At 45.5% G+C, this 22,472-nt stretch overlaps 1 protein-coding gene across 1 annotated transcript in view; it reads right to left on the reverse strand.

Annotated features, from left to right (window-relative positions):
* Positions 1-1,527: 1,527 nt before the first annotated feature.
* WDR31 (WD repeat domain 31) overlaps positions 1,528-22,472 on the reverse strand; it is an 898,065-nt gene continuing 877,120 nt past the window's right edge. The window contains exon 6 of the mRNA XM_044058602.1: positions 1,528-3,348. Within this exon, the coding sequence (XP_043914537.1) occupies positions 3,188-3,348 (161 nt within the window). The 3' untranslated portion in view covers positions 1,528-3,187. The remainder of the gene's footprint in view (positions 3,349-22,472) is intronic.

Raw genomic sequence — 22,472 nt, forward strand, 5'->3', positions numbered from 1 at the left:
CTCTTGAAGAGAGTCAATGAGGGACTCTGCCTAACCTGGACTGGGATTTTATTCCAGAGTGAAGGGAGCCTCTGGGTTATGAATCTGTCCCTCCAGCATGTCCTATTTATTTCAGTGCTGAGGTTCAAGTCTCTCGAGGGCATAGCTCGATGGGATTTGGATTTTCTGAGGTGCAGCATGTCCATTAATTCCGGGTTGGACATGGCTTTATACGTCAGGCACAGATCGCCTCTGAACAGGCGGTATGCCACTGAGTAGAGCTGGAGTTTCTTTAACCGGGCAGCATATGGCATCTGTTTCAGCCCTTTGATCCTCTTGGTGAGGTACTTTTGGGGTCTTTCCAGTTGCTGCAGGTGTCTGGTAAAGTACATCCCAAAAGGGACATTGTACTCAATTATGGGCCTGATGAGGGATGAGTAAAGAGGCACGATGACGTCCCCTGATCTAGATGTGAATCCCTTCATGATTAGGTGGGCTATATAAAATGTTTTTCTAACCACTTTGGCCACGTGGTTGTCAAATGAGAGATTGCTATCAATTTGGGACCCCAGGTCCCTAATTACTTCTTCTGTACTTAATGGATTACCACCTATGTGGTAATTTGTGGGCACTTTGTTTTTGCCAAAGGGGATGACTATACACTTTTTGGCATTTAGCTTGAAGCCATGGCTCTGGCACCAGTTGTCTGTTTCTATGAGGCCCTTTTGGAGGATGCTGGTGTCGGCTGGAGAGTCGATTATGGCGCCCAGTTTGCAGTCATCTGCGAACTTGGTCAGCCACAGTCCTTCCGTGTTGGCCTGTACCTCCGAGAAATATATACCGAACAAGAGAGGTCCCAGGACTGAGCCTTGTGGGACACCACTTGTAACTGGTTTGGAGTCTGACATGGCTCCAGCAATTCTAACCATGTGGGTTCTGTCCTTAAGCCAGTTTGCAATCCATCTAGTGACATAGGGGTTTATATTTAAGCTGGTGAGCTTATCTATAATGCCCCAGTGGGGTATTGTATCGAAGGCTTTTGCGAGGTCCAGGTAGGCTGTGTGGACCACCTTCCCCTCGTCAATGGCCTTGGTGACTGTTTCAAAGAAATCAACCAGGTTTAAGAGGCAGGATCTGCCCTTAACAAAGCCGAACTGTGTAGGATCCAGTGTTTGTAGGTCCCCAATATCTTTATTTATGAAGTCCATGATGATCCTTTCCATAGCTTTGCAGACCAAGCTAGTCAGGCTTATGGGGCGATAGTTTCCAGGATCCGTTGAGGCACCACCTTTATGGAGAGGGACCACTGTTGCTGTACGCCACTCTTTGGGCAGATATCCTATAGTAAGGCTGAGATTGAACAGTAGTTTTATGTTTGGGTTTAGCTCTTCTTGGAGTTCATGTAGGACGCAGCCCGGGACACCGTCTTGTCCCATTGATGCTGTGTTTTTTGCTTTGGAGAGGGTGGCTCTTACCTGAGCATCTGAGATGTCAGGGGGGCAGCACTCTGCTGGGATAGATATTTGCCCTTTTGGTGGGGAGGGGGGGGGGGAGAAGTTTGTGCTGAACCTGTCAGCTAAGATGTTGGCAATGTCTGTGGGTGTCCTGGGCTGCTTTTATCTTGCCCCAAAATGGAATGGAAACTCCTCGACTATTGCTGGTCTTCACTAGGACACAAAATCCTTGGAGTGTTATTAAATCCATTTTCGTCATCTTTATCACTGTTTATAAGAGGAACGACGTTTATGTACACACCATAACGATGCATCTGTGTTGTCCATTTTCATTATTCCGCAACTCCCGCCCTCTAATCCCGTTCCCTATCTTCCTAGCGAGACCTAAAGGATGTCCCTTTGTTCCCTGTTTGGGCTCCAGCCTTTCTGAATGCCTTTATATTGCCTTTCCATAATGATATGCTGTCATGTATATGTTACTGTTGGGACAGCAAACTCGGTCTGAGGTATGCAAGTATGGTGGAGCATTGTGGTTAAAGAAAGAATCTCAAGAGGTGAATCTATGAGAGTCTAGTGAAGCAGTCAAGTTGGATCCAAGGTAGGATCGGAGACCCATCAGTTGGGGAAGAATGAGCATGGACAATGCAGCTCCATTGTTATGGTGAGTACATAATGTTTGCTTAGTCTACATAAATAGGAAGAGTTTCAGCTCACAGAAGAGGTTCATGCAGTGGAAACTGCATGCAAATGTTACCCTGATTTCACACTCTTTGTCCTTTATTGGAAATACTTAATATTTAAGAAACAAAAAATACCAGCAGCAATAAATAGCAGTATTCAGTCTAATTTGTGATGATCAAACAATGCTGGCAGAAGAAAAACAACTGAAGCAACCAACTTTTTTTTTTTTTTAATACATCTATGACCTGCGAATCAATGCATACAATTTCAACAAAGAAAGTTCACCTACCAGTGGTTCGGATAACTGGATACACTCTTTGATGCTGGAAGACCAGAAGGCTTTAAGTGCTATATCTATAATACGCACCATTAAGAATGCTATTAAGGCAGCATGTGGGTAAATATAATCCTGAAGTACTAGCGTTTGGACAGCGTTAAACTGAGATGTAGTCTGCTTGAACTGATGACAGTTAAGATATATACTTGAGAATCCATAACACTTGAAGGAAAGGGAAAAAAATGAGGCATCTCCCCTAATGCTTGGCCAAATGTTTTCTCACTAACCATATATGCACTTTGGGGTCAGAATAAAAAATATTCATATCAGGTCAGTGCAATTGTCCGGCTATCAAATAAAAGAAATAACTGCTTCTACTGCAGGTGACTTCCAGTTCCATAGGTTTGGCTCAGTGAAAGCAGCAATCTCTAAATATCCACTCAAGGAAATAATTAATATGTGAGATTTTTAAAAGTATTACCTTAGGGGAAGTGACAAATATAACAATTATGTACAGCCTTTCATACGATCAAATAGGGCCATTTAAGTAGAACTATATGCTTAAAGGATAAATTACTTCTTTGCTTATTTTACAATGACATACCAGACAGGAAGCAAGTTATTTTCACATTTCTATACAGCATGAACATTATCTCTCTCTGCAACTCTAAGCTCTCTACAGTTACTTGCCTTAAATTCTGAAACGACTTGTCAGTTACTTAGCTTCAGTCATTTAAAGTACTAAAACAGTACTCATTATAAAGTCCTTTTCGACAACATAAATATTCTTTAGAGGTCAGAACCTTGCCACCTCCTTGAGATTAAGACTGCTGTCATATGATATCCTGAGTGCATGAATCCCAGAATTGAAACTTGCACAAAGGAGATGAGTGCCACCACAAACAGCTAATGAAGACAGAGGTCCTGCACCATCCAGGAACAAAGTTTTCAAACATTCTGGAAAGGAAAACAAAGAAAAGATGATGAATTAACAATGGATGGCATGTCCTTACCTTATAAAGTATGCAGAGTTGTGCTTAATTAGCCACTTGCAAGAGAAAACTTCAGTCAAGTACTGCCGACTTATAAAGACCCTGGAAATAATGAAATTCTTACTGCACTATCAAAACAACTGTATTACTGTCTGACTGATTTATTTTTGATCACTGAATTTACTCAAATACTACAGTAAAGTATTTCTCCTCACCCTACAATAAAAACATAAACAGAGTACCTCCAGGCCTATCACAATATCACACTCAACAACGGTACATTTACAAATGATATGATCATCCTCAAGATCATCAATGCAGGGACAGCTCTTTACAGAAGAAAAAGACATTGTGCATTAACAAAGCAACAATTTCACAATTAACCTTTTTGACACAGAGAAAGGAGACTCCATAAAAAAGTCTCTTCACGTGAAAGGGGTGTTTGGGATGTTTCCCAATAAGAGTAAAAGCTCGATCAAAGAAAAGTCCCTGAAGAAACATTTCTGTCCTAAATGGTTCCTAAGCAACAGTATAGTTGGTGTTTCTTTAACATAGGATACAACTACAAACTAAGGGCTGAGTCTGTCATGAAAAGAAGTTATGTACTTATCACAATGTTCCATCTGTGCTGTTCATTTTCATTCTTCCTCAATTGATGGATTTGGATCCGATCCTCAGATCCAACTCAGACTTTACTAATGTTGGTGGCAACCAAAAATTTCTTGAGCTTTACCCTTGCCCATAATACACCAACACTAATTCACTTCGGATCTTGTTTGCTGATTTTTTATCATAAAAAAAATATCTAACATGCATAAATATAGGAGATATAATACGTATGTACTCAATACAGAAAGCAACTATATTTGGAGCTCAATACAAGGACAACGATGTCCCTCTAACAGCTTATTCTTCCACAAGTTTGTAAACAGAAAGGATGGGGGTTGGTGGCCGGGAAGCTGAAGAAGAATGAAAATGGACAACACAGACAGAACGTTATGGTAAGTACATAACTTCTTTATCTGATGTCAATTTTCATTTTATCCGCAACTGATGGGACAGAGTCCCCAGCTACTCATAATCCTTGGTCGACGCTAAGCAAGGATATTACTGAGCACAGTTGAACCAAATGATGCTCACCCCTGGAGACCAGATCCAATTTTTAATGAGTAATAAAAGTATGATGAGTAGCCCAAGTTGCTGCTGCACATATGTTGTCCATGGACGCTCTGGAAAGAAAAGTGAAGAAGTTGCCATAGACCTAGTTAAATGAGCTCTTAACGGTTGTACTAAGATAATACCTTATTTATTATAGACAAATGAAATACACTCAGCCATCTGGCTAAAGTTCCCATTGCGACTGGTTTGCCCAATTTCAATTCTGCAAAGGAAACAAACAATCGGTCTGTTTTTCTCATGTCTTTAGTTCTATGAAGGTAAAAACGTAACTGATTGTGAACATCCAATAAAAGTAACACATATTCACCTTTGTCTGCAAAATTATGGAAGAACACTGGCAAATTAATGGATTGAAGCATCACTCTATCCTTGTGAAACATCAAATATGGAGGTTCTGAAGACAAGGCTTGAATCTCTGAAATTTGCTAGCAGATATAACTACTAAAAATAGTTTTCCAAGTAAGATGCTTAAGGTCACATTTAGCCACTGGTTCAAAGGAGGAATGCATTAGAGCTTGCAGTACCAAACTGAGATCCTATGGAGGAGTAGGGTCCTTAAATGGAGGTCTCAAAAGTAGGGTGCCTCGCAAGAAAGCTCTACACAATTTGTGAGAGGCACCTGAAGAACCTTTGAATCAAATGTGAAAATTTGATATTGCTGTGAATTGAATGTTAATGGTTGAGGAACTAGTCCCTTCTTTAAAAAGGAAGGCTATAAACTTGAGTAATTTATGCATCGGTGCTGAAAACGGCTAAACATGATTTTTTTGCTACCAGCAAATAAATCTTTTCCATTTACTTGTATAAAGATTTCTTGTTGAACATTTTATGGAAGATAAAAGAAAATGTCGGACAGGGGAAGACAGCAGTGTCTGTCTGGCTTACTAATTGAACTGGAGAAATCAGGCTGTTAGCCTGAGATTTGAGATGTTGGGATGGATCATGCCTGTTGGGATAAACAGGAGGTCTGGAGTCAGAACCAGTATCCAAAATTGTCGAAGAAAGTGATGCCAAAGGAAAGGAAACCAAATTTGTCGAGGCCAGTATGGTGCAAAGAGGATGACTTTCCTCTTCAACCTGACAGCTTTCTATAGAAATTTTGGAATTAATGAGACTGGCAGACCAGAGGGGCCAATAGTGAAGTGGGGAATCCCTTGGTAACTCTACTGTTGGGGGGATTAGTGCAAAGTAGCTGCTGCATTTGTTGTTTAAGGGAGAAGCAAAAAGATCGCAGCAAGGCTGGCCCCATTGACGAAAAAGAAGTTATGTACTCACAATAACATTCCATCTATATTGTCGGTTTTCATCTCTCCTCACATATGGGTCCAGAGCCGATCCATCAGAACCGACTCAGCCATTACTAAACTCCTGGCAACCAAAAAGCTCTTGGATACCTTCTCTTAACCACAATGCATCTCTCCCTGTTATCTCAGATCTTGTTTGCTAGAATTATTTCAACAGAAGAAGAAGAAATTAAACTTTAATGTTAAAAGGATTATTAAGGAGACCACTTCTGGAGTTTTGGAAATAAAAAAAATGACATACAATTCTCTTCCTGTTCAACCAGAAAACCAAAGGACAGGGACTGGAGGAAGGAAATGTGAGGAGAGATGAAAAATCGACAATACAGATAGAAAGTAATGGTGAGTAAATAACGTCTTAATCTGATAGTCAATTTTTCATCTAATCCTCACATATGGGGCTGAGTCCCCAGCTAAGTTTACCCCAGGTGAACTCACAGGAGGATGTTCCTCAGAACCATTGAAACAAACGAGGCTCTTCCCCTTGACACCAAATCTAACCTGTAATGAGTGATAAAGGTATGATGGCTTGCCCATGTGGCTCCTGCACAAATATCATCCATGGAGGCATTTGTCTGGAAGACTGTAGGTGTGGCCATAGTACTGGTTGAGTGAGCTCGAATAGATTTGGAAGGATTTAAGCCTTTTTAGGTACAAATGAAAGAAATGCAATAAGAGAGACATATCGACAAGGTAACTTTGGATACTGGAAGGCCTTTTCTAGGACCTGCAAAGGCAAGAAACAATTAGCTTGCTTTCCAAAACTCTTTAGTCCTATGCAAATAGAAACAAAACTGTCTATGAACACCTAACAAACGTAGAACATATTCCTTTATTGCTGAAATTAGGAAAGAAAATAGGCAAATGTATGGTTTGCTTAATATCGGTTTGTGAAATAACTTTGGGCAGAAAGAAGGGGTTGGTACGCAGACAGACTCTGCCTTTATGAAAAATCAAATATGGACGCTGGGAAGATAGTGCCTGAATTTCTGATATCCTTCTCGCAGATGTAATGACCACCAAAAAGATAGTTTTCCAAGATAGAAACTTAATATCACAAGTGGCTGCAGGTTCAAGAGGCAGTTGAACAATCAGACTTAGTATCAAATTAAGGTTTCAAGGGGGAGAAGGATCCCTACGGGGAGGCCTTAACAACAGGGTCTCTTTTAAGAAGGATTTGCAAAGTTTGTGGGAAATGAGAGATGTTATCTATCCCAATGCGAAAATCTGAGATGGCTGCTAATTGCACCTTAATGGTAGAAGCAGCTTCTCCATTATTGAAAAGGTGGGCTAAAAATTCTAGAACAGAGTGAATAAGGGCCGTGAGAGGATCCACACACTGTTGTTCAGACCAAATTACAAACCTCTTCCATTTACTTCTAGAGTTTTTGAGTGGATGACTATGGGAGGACATCAAAATATGACAGACTGGCGAGGAGAGCATAGGTTGTCTGGCAATCAATGGAACTAGAGGAAGCAAGCCGTCAGCTAATTGTGAAGGTTGGGATGAAGCATTCCTATCAAATGTGACAAAAAGTCTGGAAAGAGTTCCAGAATCCAGGGTTCCTTCTGTAGACTAGGCCAGAGGAAAGGAAACTAGATTTGTCGAGGCCAATACAGGGCAATGAGAGTTCTCTTCAACTTGTTGCCTTTCTGACGGAATTTGGGAAGCAAGGGAATGGGCAGAAGCATACAACAGAAGCCATGTTCACACCTACATGGAAAATGGAAATGGCTGCCAGTCAAACTTTCACTGTAGATAAACTGGCACCCTGCCGAAAAATGTATGCCAAGAACTCAAGGACCGCTGGGAAAGGGTCCAAATCCTTCTGAGAAGCCAGGATAGAAAAATGCTTCCATTTGCTACTATATAATTTTTCTGGTAGACGATTTATGAGCTGCCACCAGAATAGTATTGACCGGGGAAGACAGACCAGGAGTCCTAGCAATCAAGGGAACTAGAGCAATTAAGCAGTGAGCTTCAGAATGCCCAGAGCTGGATGAGGGACCCTCCTGGGGTGCGAAATGTGATCCGGTAGTATCGGATCCAAGATCCAAGGAGGAACTACCAGATGGGACCAAACTCAGGGTAACCAGATTTGGCGAGGCCAGAATGGGGCAATGAGGATGACTCTGCTCCCCAACCGGCAAACCTTCTGGAGAAATTTTGCCATGAGAGGTAAAGGAGAATAAGCATAAAGAAGACCAGGAGGCCAAGCATGGACAAGAGTGTCCATAGGGACTCCCCCGGTGGGGGGTTCAGAACGAAGAACTCACTGCACTTCACGTTGGAAGGAGATGTGAAGAGATCGCAGCAAGGCCAACCCCACTCTAGAAAAATCTGCTCCGCTAATGAAGGATTCAGAGACCACTCATAAGGCATCAGAATAGTCCGGCTTAGTTTGCCCGCTTGAACTTTGGACCGTCCCAGAATATGCGTTGCTACCAGAAAACGACCGGTGGAGATCACCCATTCCCAAACTCTCCTGGCCTTGCGAAAAAGGGGGTAAGATCTGGTCCCTCCCTATTTGCTGATATACCAGACCACTGACATGTTGTTTGACTGGATTGCAATGGTTCCCAGAGGTAGAAAGGCATGAAGGGCCTGCAACGCTAAAAGTACCGCCCTCATCTTCAGAATGTTTATATGCAAACTGGTCTCCATCGGAGACCACATGCCTTGGACTGTCCTTCCCAAACAATGCCCCCACAACCCTAGCTGGGAGGCATCCGTGGTCACTGTGGCTTGAGGAATAGCTGGAACAAAAGGTCATCCCTCCAAGCTTTCCAAAGACTGCATCCACCAAAGAAGGGATGACCTGCAGACTCTGCTGAGGTGTATTGGGTACGACAATGGAAGATCCAACAAGGACAACTGAACCTCTAGAGTCCACTGCAGTACTCGCATATGTAATCGAGCACATGGTAGGAGTGTTATCGTCGCTGCCATAGAACCTAGGGCCTTTAAGACCGACTCTGCTGAGGTGAGACCAAAGGGTAGGACTTGAAACTGATAATGATTGGCTCCTAGCCAGAAGCGGAGAAACCCCCTGGAACTTTTGTGCATCTTTATGTGATATTAAGCGTCTTGGAGGTCGAACGAGTGCATCCAGTCGCTCTCTTGCAGGTATGGCATGATGGACTGTAAAGTGACCGTCCGGAACTTTTCTTTGGCAACTGACAGGTTCAGAGTAGATAGGTCCAAAATGGGCCTTAAGTCTCCTGTCTTTTTTGGCACCAAAAAGAACCTGGATTAGATGCCCGATCCAGACTGATCTTGGGGGACTGGTTTGATGGCTCATTTCTTTAGCAGCTTGGAAACCTCTAGCACTGTTGCCTCCCTTTGCATGAGTGGTACGTCTGGGAGGTGTTAGTAAGGTGGAGGAGGAACCACAAACGGGCTTGAACAGCCTTTGGAAATTATCTGAAGCACCCAATGGTCTGATGACATGGACTCCCATGCTGACAGGTGCAATGACAGGCGACCCCTGACTGCCTCCAGAGCAGAGTAGTTGGGCAACCCCTCAGGGTTGGTGCATGGGCCTGTCCAAAAACGGTTCTCGAGACCCAAAATAACTCAGACCCCTTCTGCCTCTGGACCGGTGTCTATCCTGTCCCACTCTGCCTCTAGGGGAAGAAGATCCCTGAGTGCCCGAGGAATACTGAGACTTCCGGAACCACATCTTTTGCTCTCGCCAATTCCGGGGAAAGGATATTTGATTGTTTGAGAAGCGGATTCCGATGGCAAACAGTGTCTTCCCATCTTTCTCACTCTGGACCAAGGTGTCTCGAATGGTCTTACCAAAGAGGGAAGAGCGATCATACGGGGCATTCGCAAAGGATGTCTTGAAGGGTTCCGTGAACTGACATAATTTGAGCCAGGCGTTACACCTCATGGACACGCCAGACCCAGCCGCTTCTTCGGTCACGTGTGAGAGGAGTTGCATGGATATGTTTGAAACCACTGTTAAGATAGCCATCCTCGAGGAGAATGGAGCCCTGTCCTCCTGCAACATAGATAGTGCCCTGATAGAAAAGGTTGCTGATGCATAAATCCGCTTCCCTAGGCCATTCATCATCCTAGACTCATGGTCAGGAGGGACCAAGAAAATCTCCTGGGCTAGTTCCTTTTTGGTGGCGGCTGCTACCACCATAGTGTCTACAGGGGACCCTTTATTCCAACCCGGTCTGTCTGCAAGGGGGGGGGGGGGCTCAATGTTTTTTCTGGGCATTTAGGGATTTGTTCCACAGTGTCTGGCTCCTTCCAAGCCCGCGAGGTGACCAAGTCCACTAAAAGATCCATGGGAGGGGACACTCAGGAAGTAGACAGGCCCGTGTCAAAAGCCTCCAAGTATACGGATTCGTCCGAGGAAGGTTTTTGGGCGGACCAACCTCCCCGCTGGTGCAAGATTTCCATGATGTCTTCAAAGGAGACATCCTCGGGAGGGGATATGGAAGAACCTTCCCCATCATCCAAATCAGTGTCCTCGGTGAGGGATTCCGGGGAGGAGTCCAAGTGCCTCCTCTTGAACGTATGCTTGCGAGGAACCTCTCCAGTAAGGCTTTCCTGAGGGAAATCGCAAACCACTTGTTGTTCCTCAGGGCGAACCTCCTGGGGCTCCTCGAGCACAGGCTGTCCCTTTGGTAAAATAATGGGAATTCGCACACAAAGCAGAAGGCGTCGGGACGGAGTCCGAAGATATAGTCAGGGGCCTCGATCCATTGGAGAGAACCCTTTCCACAATGTCGAATGCCGAGGGACAGCGAGCTTCCGGGGCACCATTAAGGGAACCGCTCTCCTGGATCCGACGTGGGAATCGGAGCTGGGCCCAAAGTAGACAGCACTCCGAGGAGGGGGCCGTGATCCAACAAGGTCGGAGCCGATGGAAACAGCTACAGCCCCTCGGATCCGACACACAGGCTCCGGCACAGAGGGCCACTCGGATCCGAACTACTCAGATCCGACACGCTCCAGGCAGCTGCCGGCGAACAGAAAGGTACCGTTGGTGCCGACCCCCTGTCTAGGGGCACTCTCGGGTCCATGTACTCCGAAACCGGGGGTCAGATTGGAGAAGGAGATATTGTTGTAAAGAAGGGATGCCAGCTCTCCCCAACAGAGGGAGGGGGGCCGGCAAGACTCCCATCTGAATTTGTGTGCGAATAAATCTCTGCATCATTTTATCCATGTCAACTTCTGAGAGACTACGGGTGGACTGCGACAAAGCCACGGACTCCGACCTGGCAGGTCGAAGAACTGAGACTCTAGAGGGTGTCTGGGCTCCTTCAGCTCTGGAGAAAATCTAGGAGATTGGAGCCAAGGTGAGTCAAGGTGCCTAGGCTGAATTTTGGTAGGAGGTCTGGTCGGAGTCAAAAGGTCCGGGGACCTCTTTCTCTTTTCAGATCTGTGCTCTCTCTCTTTCTCTCTGCCTTTTCTATGCTATGCTTCCACAGGCTTAGAGGCAGGAGGTTGAGTCTCAGCCAGGGAGGGAGGAGAAGCAAAGACAGGAGTAGAAGGAGAGGCAGTCACAGTAGCAGATGTGACTGAAGCAGGAGAGAAGGTGGCCGCCTCTCTAGAAGGGAGCAGGCCCTTCATAACTAATTTGGCCCCCTGATCCTTAAAGACGCGTGGGTTAAAACCCACGCAAATACTGCAGTCGGTGGCTAAATGGGCCGCACACAAACAGTGTGGCCATCAGCAGGTGACAATTCGTGGCCACACTCAGTGCATCTTTTGAAAACGTGTTTAGGGAGATTAGGCATATCTCACTAAACAACAAAACACAAATTTTCAAGAAACACACTCCACTCATCACACGCTCAGACAAGCACACAGAAGGCTGGGGGGGGGGGACTACCTACTACAAACTACCTAAAAACTAATAAACAAACTCTAAACTCGATGCAACAGCGAAGGGGAGGAAGAGAGGAAACCTATACTACCATGCACACACACACAAAAAAACACTAATCACTTTGAAAAGATCTACTCACAACTTGGAGCTCAAGAATCACGACGCATTGGATAGCCAGGGCAAACAAGATCTGGGGGTTGGAAGGTAGTGTTGGTGTATTATGGGTAAGGGAGGAGCTTGGAGCAGATGCTTGTGAAGTTGCCAGCTCGGATCCGATATGGATCCGGTACCCAGAGGTTGAAGATCAAATTAAGTAAACTACTTCAGATACCATGTTATGTACAAAGTTTTAAAAGATTTCATCTTAAAGCGTACACAATGGCAAACTCAACTGCATTAATATTTGATCTCTGTGTAGTGTAGGTAAATAAGAAGTTATGTACCTACCATAACGTTCCATGTTAGTTGTCTTCTCTCGCCTTCTTTCTTGCTTGATGGGTTCGGAGCCGATCCCTCGGCTCCGACTCGGCACTTGCTAAGCTCGAGAGTCACTTTTACCAGCTCGAGGCAGCCCCATATCCCATGATGCAAGGCGGTAAGTACCCAGATCTCGTTTGATGACAAAGGGCAATAGCACCAAGCATAAAATACTTCCCAAAGGAAGAAAGAAAACTTACAGATGGAAGAAGGACCAGGTCTGAATGGTCTTCAGCATAACAGTTTCTTATAACAAGGTCTGTCCAGGCCAGGGGCAAGGAGGGAGGGTCGCAAGAAAGAAGGCGAGAGAAGACAACTAACATGGAACGTTATGGTAGGTACATAACTTCTTAATGTTAAGTTGTCAATCTCGCCTTCATTCTTGCTTGATGGGACCGCGTCCTAGCACCTCTATCCTGGGTGGCTCAATGGAACAAACTCTTGAGGACTGTAGAGCCAAAACTGGCTCTGTCCCTGGAGGCCAAGTCCAATTTGTAATGGGAAACAAAAGTGTGAGGAGTGGCCCAAGTGGCCGCTGCACAAATAGTGTCTAAAGGAAGTCTAGCTTGAAAAGCTGTAGAAGTAGCTAAGCTCCTAGTTGAATGTGCTTTAGGTTTTGAGCACAGCTGTTTTCCCCTGAGCAGATAAATTTCAGAGATGACCGAAGAAAGCCATCTAGACAAAGTCACTTTAGAAACAGGAAGGCCTTTTTATTATCCGCATAGGAAACAAAAAGTTGATCAGATTTTCTAAATTTTTGTTCTGTCCAAATAATATCTAAGTTGACGGTGGACATCAAGATAATGTAGCTTTTGTTCAGCTCTATCTGAATAGTTAGGAAAAATACAGGAGATCAATGGATTGATTCAAATTGTTCTTTGAAGCGACCTTAGGCAAAAAGGTTGGGTTAGTTCTCAAAGATACTCTGTCTTTGTGAAAAACCAAATAGGGGTCGAACCGAAGAGCATGAAGTTCAGACACCCTCCTGGCGATGTAATAGCCACTAGGAATAAAGTTTTCCAAGAAAGATATTTCAGGGAACAAGAAGCAGCTGGCTCGAAGGGGGGAAGAATTAAGGATGTCAGCACTAAATTTAGATCCCACTGAGGAGGAGGATTCCTGATTGGAGGTTTTAGTAGGAAAATTCCTTTCAAGAAGGCCCTGCAGAGCCTATGGGACATAATATTATGATCTGCTATCCCGACATGAAAATTGGAAATAGCAGCCAATTGAACTCTGACTGTGGAAGAAGAGGAGCCTGCATGAAAAATCTCTGCTAAGAAGTCAAGGACTGCCTGAACAGGAGCAGTAAAAGGATCAATATTCTTGGCCTTAGCCCAATAAGAGAAACGTTTCCATTTGCTTGTATAAATCCTCCTGGTAGAGGATTTTAGCGAAGCTACTATGATGTCTCTAACTGGGTTAGAGATCAAAGGAAGCCTGGCTAAGGAAGGAAGTGGAGCAACCATGCTGTGAGGTTGAGAGAAGGGATTGACCGGTGCAGCTGACCCGATTGGTGAATCAGAAGATCTGGCACTGGGTCCAGATGCCACGGCTGCACCAAAAGGTGATGATGGAGGAACGGAACCAAACTTGTCGAGGCCAGTAAGGGGCAATGAGAATCAATTTGGCTCTCAAACGGTAGCTTTCTGGATAACCTGAGGGATCAGAGGAAATGGAGGAAGGCATAAAGAAGTCCCTGGGGCCAATCCTGGGTCAGAGCGTCTCTGGGGGATGGCCTGATAGAGGAAGAGGCTGAAGAAGTCTGGACATTTGCTGTTTTGGGGAGTAGCAAAAGATCGCAACATGGACGACCCCATTCCAGAAAAATCTCTTCCGCTATAGATTGCTTGAGAGACCACTCGTGAGGCATGAGAATAGCTCTGCTCAATCTGTCCGCTACAATGTTGGTTTTCCCAGGGATATGCGTTGCTACCAGAAACCGATGAGAGGAGATCGCCCATTGCCATAGTCTGAGCGCTTCTCGACACAAGGGGTAGGACTTGGTTCCGCCCTGTTTGTTGATATACCAAACTACAGACATGTTGTCTGTGTGGACTGCAATTGTCCCTACGGGAAGAAAGTCGTTGAGGGCTTGCAACGTTAAAAGCACTGCTCTCATCTCCAGGACATTTATGTGCAGATGGTACTCGAGCGGCTGCCACGCCCCATGAACCATCCTGCCCTGATAATGACCCCCACCCGATCAGGGAGGCATCCGTGGTGACAGTGGCTATCGGGGATGGGGTACAAAGTACCTGCCTTGGTGAACCTGAGGAGATGTGATCCACCAAGCAAGATGCTCTTTGCATGTCTGTGTCACCAGAATCTGGTGGCGCATTGGAAGTTGCTGGTATGACCATTGTGTGAACAGCATCCACTGAAGAAGGCGCATGTAGAATCGAGCCAGGGAAGAAGAGTAATGGCCGCAGCCATGAGACCTAATACCTTTAGAACCATTCTGGCCTGTACTTTCTTGTTGGCCAGAATGATCCTGACATGACTCTGAATGTCTGAAACTCTTTGATCTGTAAGGGTAGCTGACATCCGAACAGTGTTTAAGTTTGCCTATGAAGGTAATAGACTGGCAGGGCGATAAGGATGACTTTTCGAAGTTGATTGAGATGCCCAAATGAGAACAAAGGTTTATTGTGTAATCCCTGGCTTGTATAAGCTGATGCCTGGTGGTGGCTGACAGGAGCCAGTCGTCGAGATACGGAAACACCTGGAATCCTTGACGTCTCAGGTGAGCCGTGACCACTGCCATGCATTTGGTGAACACTCTGGGGCTGTAGTGAGACCAAAGGGCAGGGCTCTGAAGTGGAAATGACTGGACCCCAGCCGAAGCGGAGAAATCTCCTGGAGCGTCTGTGAATTTTGATGTGATAGTACGCATCCTGAAGATCTATTGAGCACATCCAGTTGTCCTTCTGTAAGAAGGGCAGAATTGACTGAAGAGTGACCATTCGAATCTTGTCTTCCTGACAGACTTGTTGAGTCTGCAGAGATCCAATATTGGTCTCCAGTCTCCCGTCTTTTGGGGACCAAAAAGAACCTTGAGTAGATTCCGGCTCTGAATGGTCTATTGTAACTGGCTGAATGGCTCTTTTGCAGTAGTTTTGAGACTTCTAACTCTGCAATTTCCCTTAGACCGGGTGGTACATCTGGAAGGGAATTTGAGGGAAGGACTTTCCTCGAAAGGAATTATGTAACCCTTGGATATGATCGACTGTACCCATCTGTCTTGAGTGAGGGAATGCCAGGCTTCTGGGTACAGTGATAATCTTCCCCCGACTGCCTCCAAGGAGGGACAGCCGGGCAACATCTCAGGGATGCTGAAAGGGCTTGTCAGAGAGAGGCTCTCTGTTTCCCTGGTTTTTCGGACCCCCTCTGCCTCTAGAGCGGCGTCTGTTGTTGTTACCCCCTCTGCCTCTAGGGGTAAACTGACCACGTGAATCCGGCATGACTCCTTGGGATTTACAGAACCACATTTTCCCACCTTTCTGTCCTTTGGGATAAGGTCTAGAAGGGGTGGAAAAACGGACTCCAACAGCAGAAAGAGTCTTGCCGTCCTGTTCACACCTGGTCAAGGTTTCCTTCACCTGAGGGCCAAACAAAGCTGACCCATCAAAGGGAGAATTTGTGAAGGACGCCTTAAAGGGATCCAAAATCACATAGCCGCATCCAGGCTTGGCGTCTAAGAGCCACACCTGTACCTGCGGCTCTACTGCTCCATCCGCAGCATAAGATATTAGCCGCATGGAGGAGTTTGCAATGGAATTGAGGGTTCCTAGCTGCGAAGCAATTTTTTCTTGAGCCCCTGCAGCTGTAGGATCCTGAACTACTTCACCCAGCTCCTTAAGGATATCCCTCTGGAGTCTGGTGAAGTGACATAGGTAATTCAGCGAACGCATAGCAAAGGTCGCTGAGGAAAACATCCGCTTACCGTACCTATCCATGGTCCTAGAGTCCTTATTAGGAGGATGGACGGCACGGAAGGATCTGCAAGTTCCTTTTGGTGGCCGCAGCCACCACCATGGCATCAGCGGGGACACCCTTAGTGAGGAATTGCTTGTCACACGGGCAGTGATAAATTTTGAAGGCCTCCTAGGGACTGGCTCTACAGAGTCAGGAGCTGCCCACGCCTTCGTGCAATAACCTGCATAAGGGGTCGAAGGCGGAGACACCCAGGAGGTGGAGGGCCGAGATCCAAACGCCTCTAGGTACACTGACTCATCCTCAGAGGGATTGTTGGTGGGCCAGTTTCCCCTCTGTTTAAGGAGTTCTAGGATGTCTGAGAAGGAGACATCCTCAGAGGGGGATCTAGGGATCCCTCTGACTCATCAAAGTCAGTATCCAAGTGACAGACTCGGGGGAGTCCACATGTTTCCTCTTACAAGTCCTCTTCCTAGGAGGATCTCCCGAAACATCAGGAGAATCCTCGGAAGAAGGGGAAATTCCCAATGGGGAAACCTGAGGCGGAGGATCTCTGGGTCCTGTAGCAAGAGAAGTGGCAGAGATGTCAACAGGTACTATAGAGGGAGGAGCTACGGGAACAGACTGCTGACTGATACCAGTGGCCAGCACACTCTTCATCACCTCGAATGCTCCCCTCCCAGGCAGGTCCGAGAGAACCCGTTCTGAAGAGCTAGGAACTCCAGGGACCACCGAAAGGGAAGTCTCCGAGGCAGATGTCGGAGCCGAGCTCACCAAGGCCGAGGCTCCAAGGGAAGAGCGGGTTCGGACAAGGGTCCGATGCCACTCACCCCTCGGAGGAGACCATGGAAGCCCGACCACCGAATCCCTCTAAGGAAGGTCTCGAAGAGGAGATAAGAGTAGAGGCTGAAGGAACAGAAGGGGATATCCGTCCTCCAGCCATAGCAGTAACCATTCCCGAAGACTCCAACTCCAAGCTCTGGGGTAGAGTTGAAGGAGGAACTGTAACGGGGTGTGGACCAACAGTCGTCTGTTGAGACGGACTATGTAACATTTGGGCCAGTACCTGTGACTTAAGTAATCTACTGACCACTCTCTCTAGGTCATGATCTGACAGTCTGGATGACCTTGAAGATCGGCTCCGATGGCTCCGTTCAGAAGAAGAGGTGAAGCCGGGCGAAGTATCGGCTCCAAGGAAGGAGACCTCGACCTCTTCCTGGAATGAGCCATCGGAACCGATACTATAGATCCTGTCGAGCCGAAGACTTATCGGAGCCGACAGGAAGCCTCGATGTATCGGCTCCAGCCGGAGCCGATACAGCCACCAAAGTAACGGTGTCGGAGCCGATCGGAGCCGACACCGATGCCTGTGCCACATGGGGGTCGGAACCGATCGGAGCCGACACCGGTGGTCGATGCAGATTCGGCACCGATAGCCATCGGTGCCGAAGGCTGTTAAGCCAGAATCGGCTCCAGCCGGAGCGATCTCGACTCGAACGAGCCGGAGCCGAGGCCACAGGCTTAGACACAGAAGCCTGGGCCTTGGAAGATTTAGCTGATTTTGATGGAGCCGACTTAGCCGGAGAGCCCTCCGGCTTAAGAAGGCCCCTAAGTATCAGCTTGCGTCTTTCCTGCAGGACTCTCTGGCTGAAGGAATGACAAATAGCACAGGAGTCCTGCAGGTGAAGAGGCCCCAGGCAATACAGGCAAGAAGTGTGACCGTCTGTCAGAGACATCTTCTGACAGCGCGAGTCACACTTCTTAAAACCTGAGACCCTCTCCTTTGACATGGTGCTTCACAAAACAGACACACACACCAGTCAAAAATTTAAATTAAAGAAAATACCAAAAAGGTATTCCTAAAAACAAACACACACACACCCTAACAGGGAGGGGATGGGATGGGTAAAGTTTGACTAAAAAAAATTAAAAGAGACAGGAATTTTCTGTCAGGAAATCTAAATAATTAACTTATAACTAACAATAAAAGTTTTTTTTAACAAAAAGGGGCTTTAATATCAATAAAGTGAATCACTTACCAGGAGCTGGTAAAAGGAGGACCTCATAAGCGAAGCGGCAAACGAGATCTGGGTACTTACCGCCTTGCATCATGGGATATGGGGCTGCCTCGAGCTGGTAAAAGTGACTCTCGAGCTTAGCAAGTGCCGAGTCGGAGCCGAGGGATCGGCTCCGAACCCATCAAGCAAGAATGAAGGCGAGATTGACAACTTAACATTAGATATTAACTGCGTTTTTTTATGATATTAATTTATATAGATATAATTTTCACATTTTTCTAAATATCTCAATAACCAAGTAATACGGACAAATTCTTAGCCTCATATAAAAGCACTCAGGTAGATTTACAAAATCCTGCTGAATGTATGCAATTTGAGTAGTTGCTGAGATATTGTAAGCTGTTTACAAAATATTACAAATGTAATAGTTACTGTGTTTGCTGTGACTTATAAAATTCAGTTTAAGACCTAAAACCTAAAGAATATTACCACTATAAAAATAGTTTATGCTGAAGAGTTTGTCATTTATTCATAACCACTATGGTTCCTGAAATATGAACATTTGTTTGAAATGTGAGGACAATTTGATTCTGCGAAAAGGCTTAGGTTCCGCCCATTGGAAGTTACACTACAAACTTCATGAGCTCCATTGGAGTGAATGAGTTAATCTGCTGAGGTCCAAAATGGGCTTCCAGTCCCCTTTTCTCTTTGGCACTAAAAAGAACCTTGAGTAAGTTCCAGATCCTATCCGGTCTGCGGGGACTCTTTGGATGACTCTTTTGTCCAGCAACTTTTGAATTTCTAGAGTTGCCTGTTCCCTGTTACTGGGTGGAACGTCTGGGGTGTTCTTTATGTTTGGGACGGGAAGGGAGAAGGGTATACAGTAGCCTCTGGACATGATACTTTCTACCAATTTGTCTTTTCTTATTCCCAGCCAGGCTTCTTGGTACAAAGATAAGCGACCCCCGACTGCCTCCAGAGATGGACAGATGTGCCTCCTTTCAGGAGAGTTGAAAGGGCCTACCATGAAACAAAACCATGTCACCCTGATTTTGCGGACCCCCTCTACCACATGGATGGCATCTCCCATTACTACTTCCCCCTCTGCCCTTGGGGGAAGAGTCATCACGTGCATCCTGAAAAACTCTCTGGGATTTTTGGAACCACATCTTTCCTCCCTTTTGACCTTTTGGGTAAGGTCTAGAAGGCAGGGAAAAACGGACTCCTATGGCATAAAGAGTTTTCCCTTCTTGCTCACACCTGGTGAATGTGTCCTTAACTTTCGGCTCGAAGAGAGACGAGCAATCGAAGGGGGCATTGATAAAGGCAGACTTAAAGGGTTGCACAAAGTCACTTAAACGCATCCAGGAATGTCTCCTCAGGGAAATTCCTGAACCCACTGCCCTACTTGCTCCATCTGCTGCGTAAGAAATAAGCCTCATGAAGGAGTTAACCACAGAATTTAAGGTGGAGAGCTGAGAAGAAATCTTGTCTGATACCCCTGCAGCTACTGAACCTTGTAGAGTATCTCCTAGCTCCTTAAAGAGATCTCTTTATAGCCTAGTAAAGTGCATCAGATAGTTCAATGATCTGAGTGCAAAGGTCGTTAAAGAGAACATGCCTTTTCTGTATCTGTCCATTGTTTGAGACTCCTTGTTCGGCGAATGGACAAATGAGGATGTATCTGAAGTTCCTTTTGGTGGTTGCCACCACCATCACAGCATCTACTGGGGCACCCTTAGTAAGAAATTCCCTGTCTGAAGGTGCAGTTATAAATTTGTCTGGCCTATGAAGAACAGGTTCCACTGAGTCTGGAGACTCCCACACCTTTCAACTGACTAATTCCATAAGCTTATCAAAAGGCAGACACACCCAAGTGGCAGAAGGAGGAGACCCAAAAGCCTTCAGGTAAACAGACTCCTCCTCAGAGGGGCTGATGGACTTCCATCTACCTCTCTGTTTAAAGATTTCTAGGATATCATCAAACCAGACATACTCAGAGGGTGACCATGCAGACCCTTCTAACTCATCAAGGTCTGTGTCTGAAGTGACTGATTCCTCAGGGGAGTCTAAATGCTTCCTCTTGCAAAGTCTCTTACGAGGGACCTCTTCAGAAGGATATTTTGGAGAGGTGTTGCAAGAGAGGGATTCACCCGATGGGGTATCCTGAGGCCTAGGGTCTCTATGTTTCTGTGGATGGTGTGGTGCCGAGACGGACGCCAGTGCCTTTGGAGGAAGAATGTCAAGACCCAAAAGTGGAGCTGTCTGTGGAGACAGCACTCTCCTTTATTACCTTGAAAGCCCCCCTCCCCTGATCCGATAACACCTCTGCCTCCGACGAAGCAAAAAGAATCCCCAGAACTAAGGGGTTTGGCTCCAAGGCAGATGTTGGAGCCAAGTTCACCTGCACCTAAGCCCCAAGAGGCAAGTTCGGATCTGACAAAGGTTCGATCAGACTCTCCTTCTTGGACCCGACCAAAGCGTGTCAGCTCCTAGACCCCTCGAGTTCAGAAGGAACCAAGGATGTCGGAGCAGATGTCAGGTCCGAAGATCACGGAATGGGTCTTGGCACTGAAGGTTCCACTACAATGTGTCCCAGGTATTCCAGCACTGAAGTCCCAGGTTGGCTCGGTGGAGGAGTTGATGTCAAAGGGGAGGTCTTGGTCAATTCCGAATTCCTCAGGGTTGCAGCCGACAGTAGTTTGTCCGGTGCCGATGTCCTTAAAAATCTGCACACCACACGATCCACATCATCATCAGAAATATTGCTGGAGGACTGAGAAGAGGGAGCAGGAGATCCTATTGGTTGCTGAAAAGGTGACCTTAAAGTAGGGGAGACCGGTACCAATTCCGGGGACCGGCTCCTTAATTAAAACTCTATTGGCACCGATACTGAAGGAGCTGATGAAGGAGATTTTCTGGGCCTGGCAATCTTTGGGTGCGGAGATGCAACTTTGGTCAACTTTATTGCTGGCTCCGATTGGCAAGAAGATGACCGTTTTCCAGATCTTTCACATTTGGATGAAGGAGACTTGGTCAATTTTGAAGATCCCCGACCTTCTTCTTACGCCTCAGTGAATTGGGATTTCAATTAACCTCTTACTATAACCTTGTTCTTCCTTTCAAACAGCACTCTAGAACTAAAAGAGTGGCAAATAGAACAAGATTCTTGCAGATGCAAAGCTCCTAAACAGTATACACAAATAGTTTGTCCATCCGTGATGGACATTTTTTGGTTGCATTTCACACACTTCTTAAACCCAGAGGGTTTGCTTTCTTTAAGTTCCTTAGACATGATGACATGATCAGTATATAAAGTCAACAAACAACACAAGTATAAGAAGGTGTCTAACTACTCAGCAGTTTAGTAGACAAAATCAAAAGCATCATTATACTCTAAATCTATATCTATATATATATATATATATATATATATATATACACACACACACACACACACACACACACACACACACACACACATTTTTTTTTAAACTAGAAAAAATATATAACAATTTACAACAGAAAAAAGGGAAGGGGTGGCAGTTCTCTAACCGAAACGAAGCTGACTAGCTCAAAAGGGAGGGGGAAGGGAGAAAGATGGCCCTTTAACGTTATCGGGCAACAGTAGACATCTAACTTAAACAAGCTGCCAGTTTTAGTTAGGAAGAAGCAAGACTAACAACAATTTTCTCAGTAACACACACTAATTTAAACAAGTGTGTACAAAGGGCTTTAACAGAAAAAAATTCATCCGGGATAGGGAGTAACACAGGCCTGACAAAGACAAATCAATGGCCAAAAGCAAAGCAGAAGAGCGAACTCTCATAAAATAACAGAAAACTACTTTAACACTAACCGCTAACTAAATAACAGCCAAAAACAGCAACTATATTAATAATGAGAAGAAAAAAATTGTTCAACTTAGCCAGAGCCAAAATGAAAGCACCCGATCTGTTTAGCGGCAAAAGATATCTGGGGAGCTTTACTAGAGCACAATGGGATAAGGGTACAGCCACAAGCCAGTGGAAGACCTGGAGGTTTTGTATATGGCCGAGTCAGAACCAAGGACGGTTTCCGAATCCAACCAGTAAAGAATGAAGGCGAGATAGGGCAACTTCACACCCATACTAAAAAATAAATAAATAAATAAAATAAAATAAAAAAGCACTAGACACTAAAAAGCACTACACTCACTCACAAACTACAGGACTTGCCTAACAAAAACACAAGAGAGAGGCCAGAAAAGGTCAGAAAATACTACGGACAAACAAACAGAAAAATAACAATCATGAAAACATACCTATCTACCTGCCGAGCTATCTA

This window comes from Protopterus annectens, chromosome 16.part0, assembly GCF_019279795.1.
Source record: "Protopterus annectens isolate FY-2018-M chromosome 16.part0, PAN1.0, whole genome shotgun sequence".
NCBI lineage: Eukaryota > Metazoa > Chordata > Ceratodontiformes > Protopteridae > Protopterus > Protopterus annectens.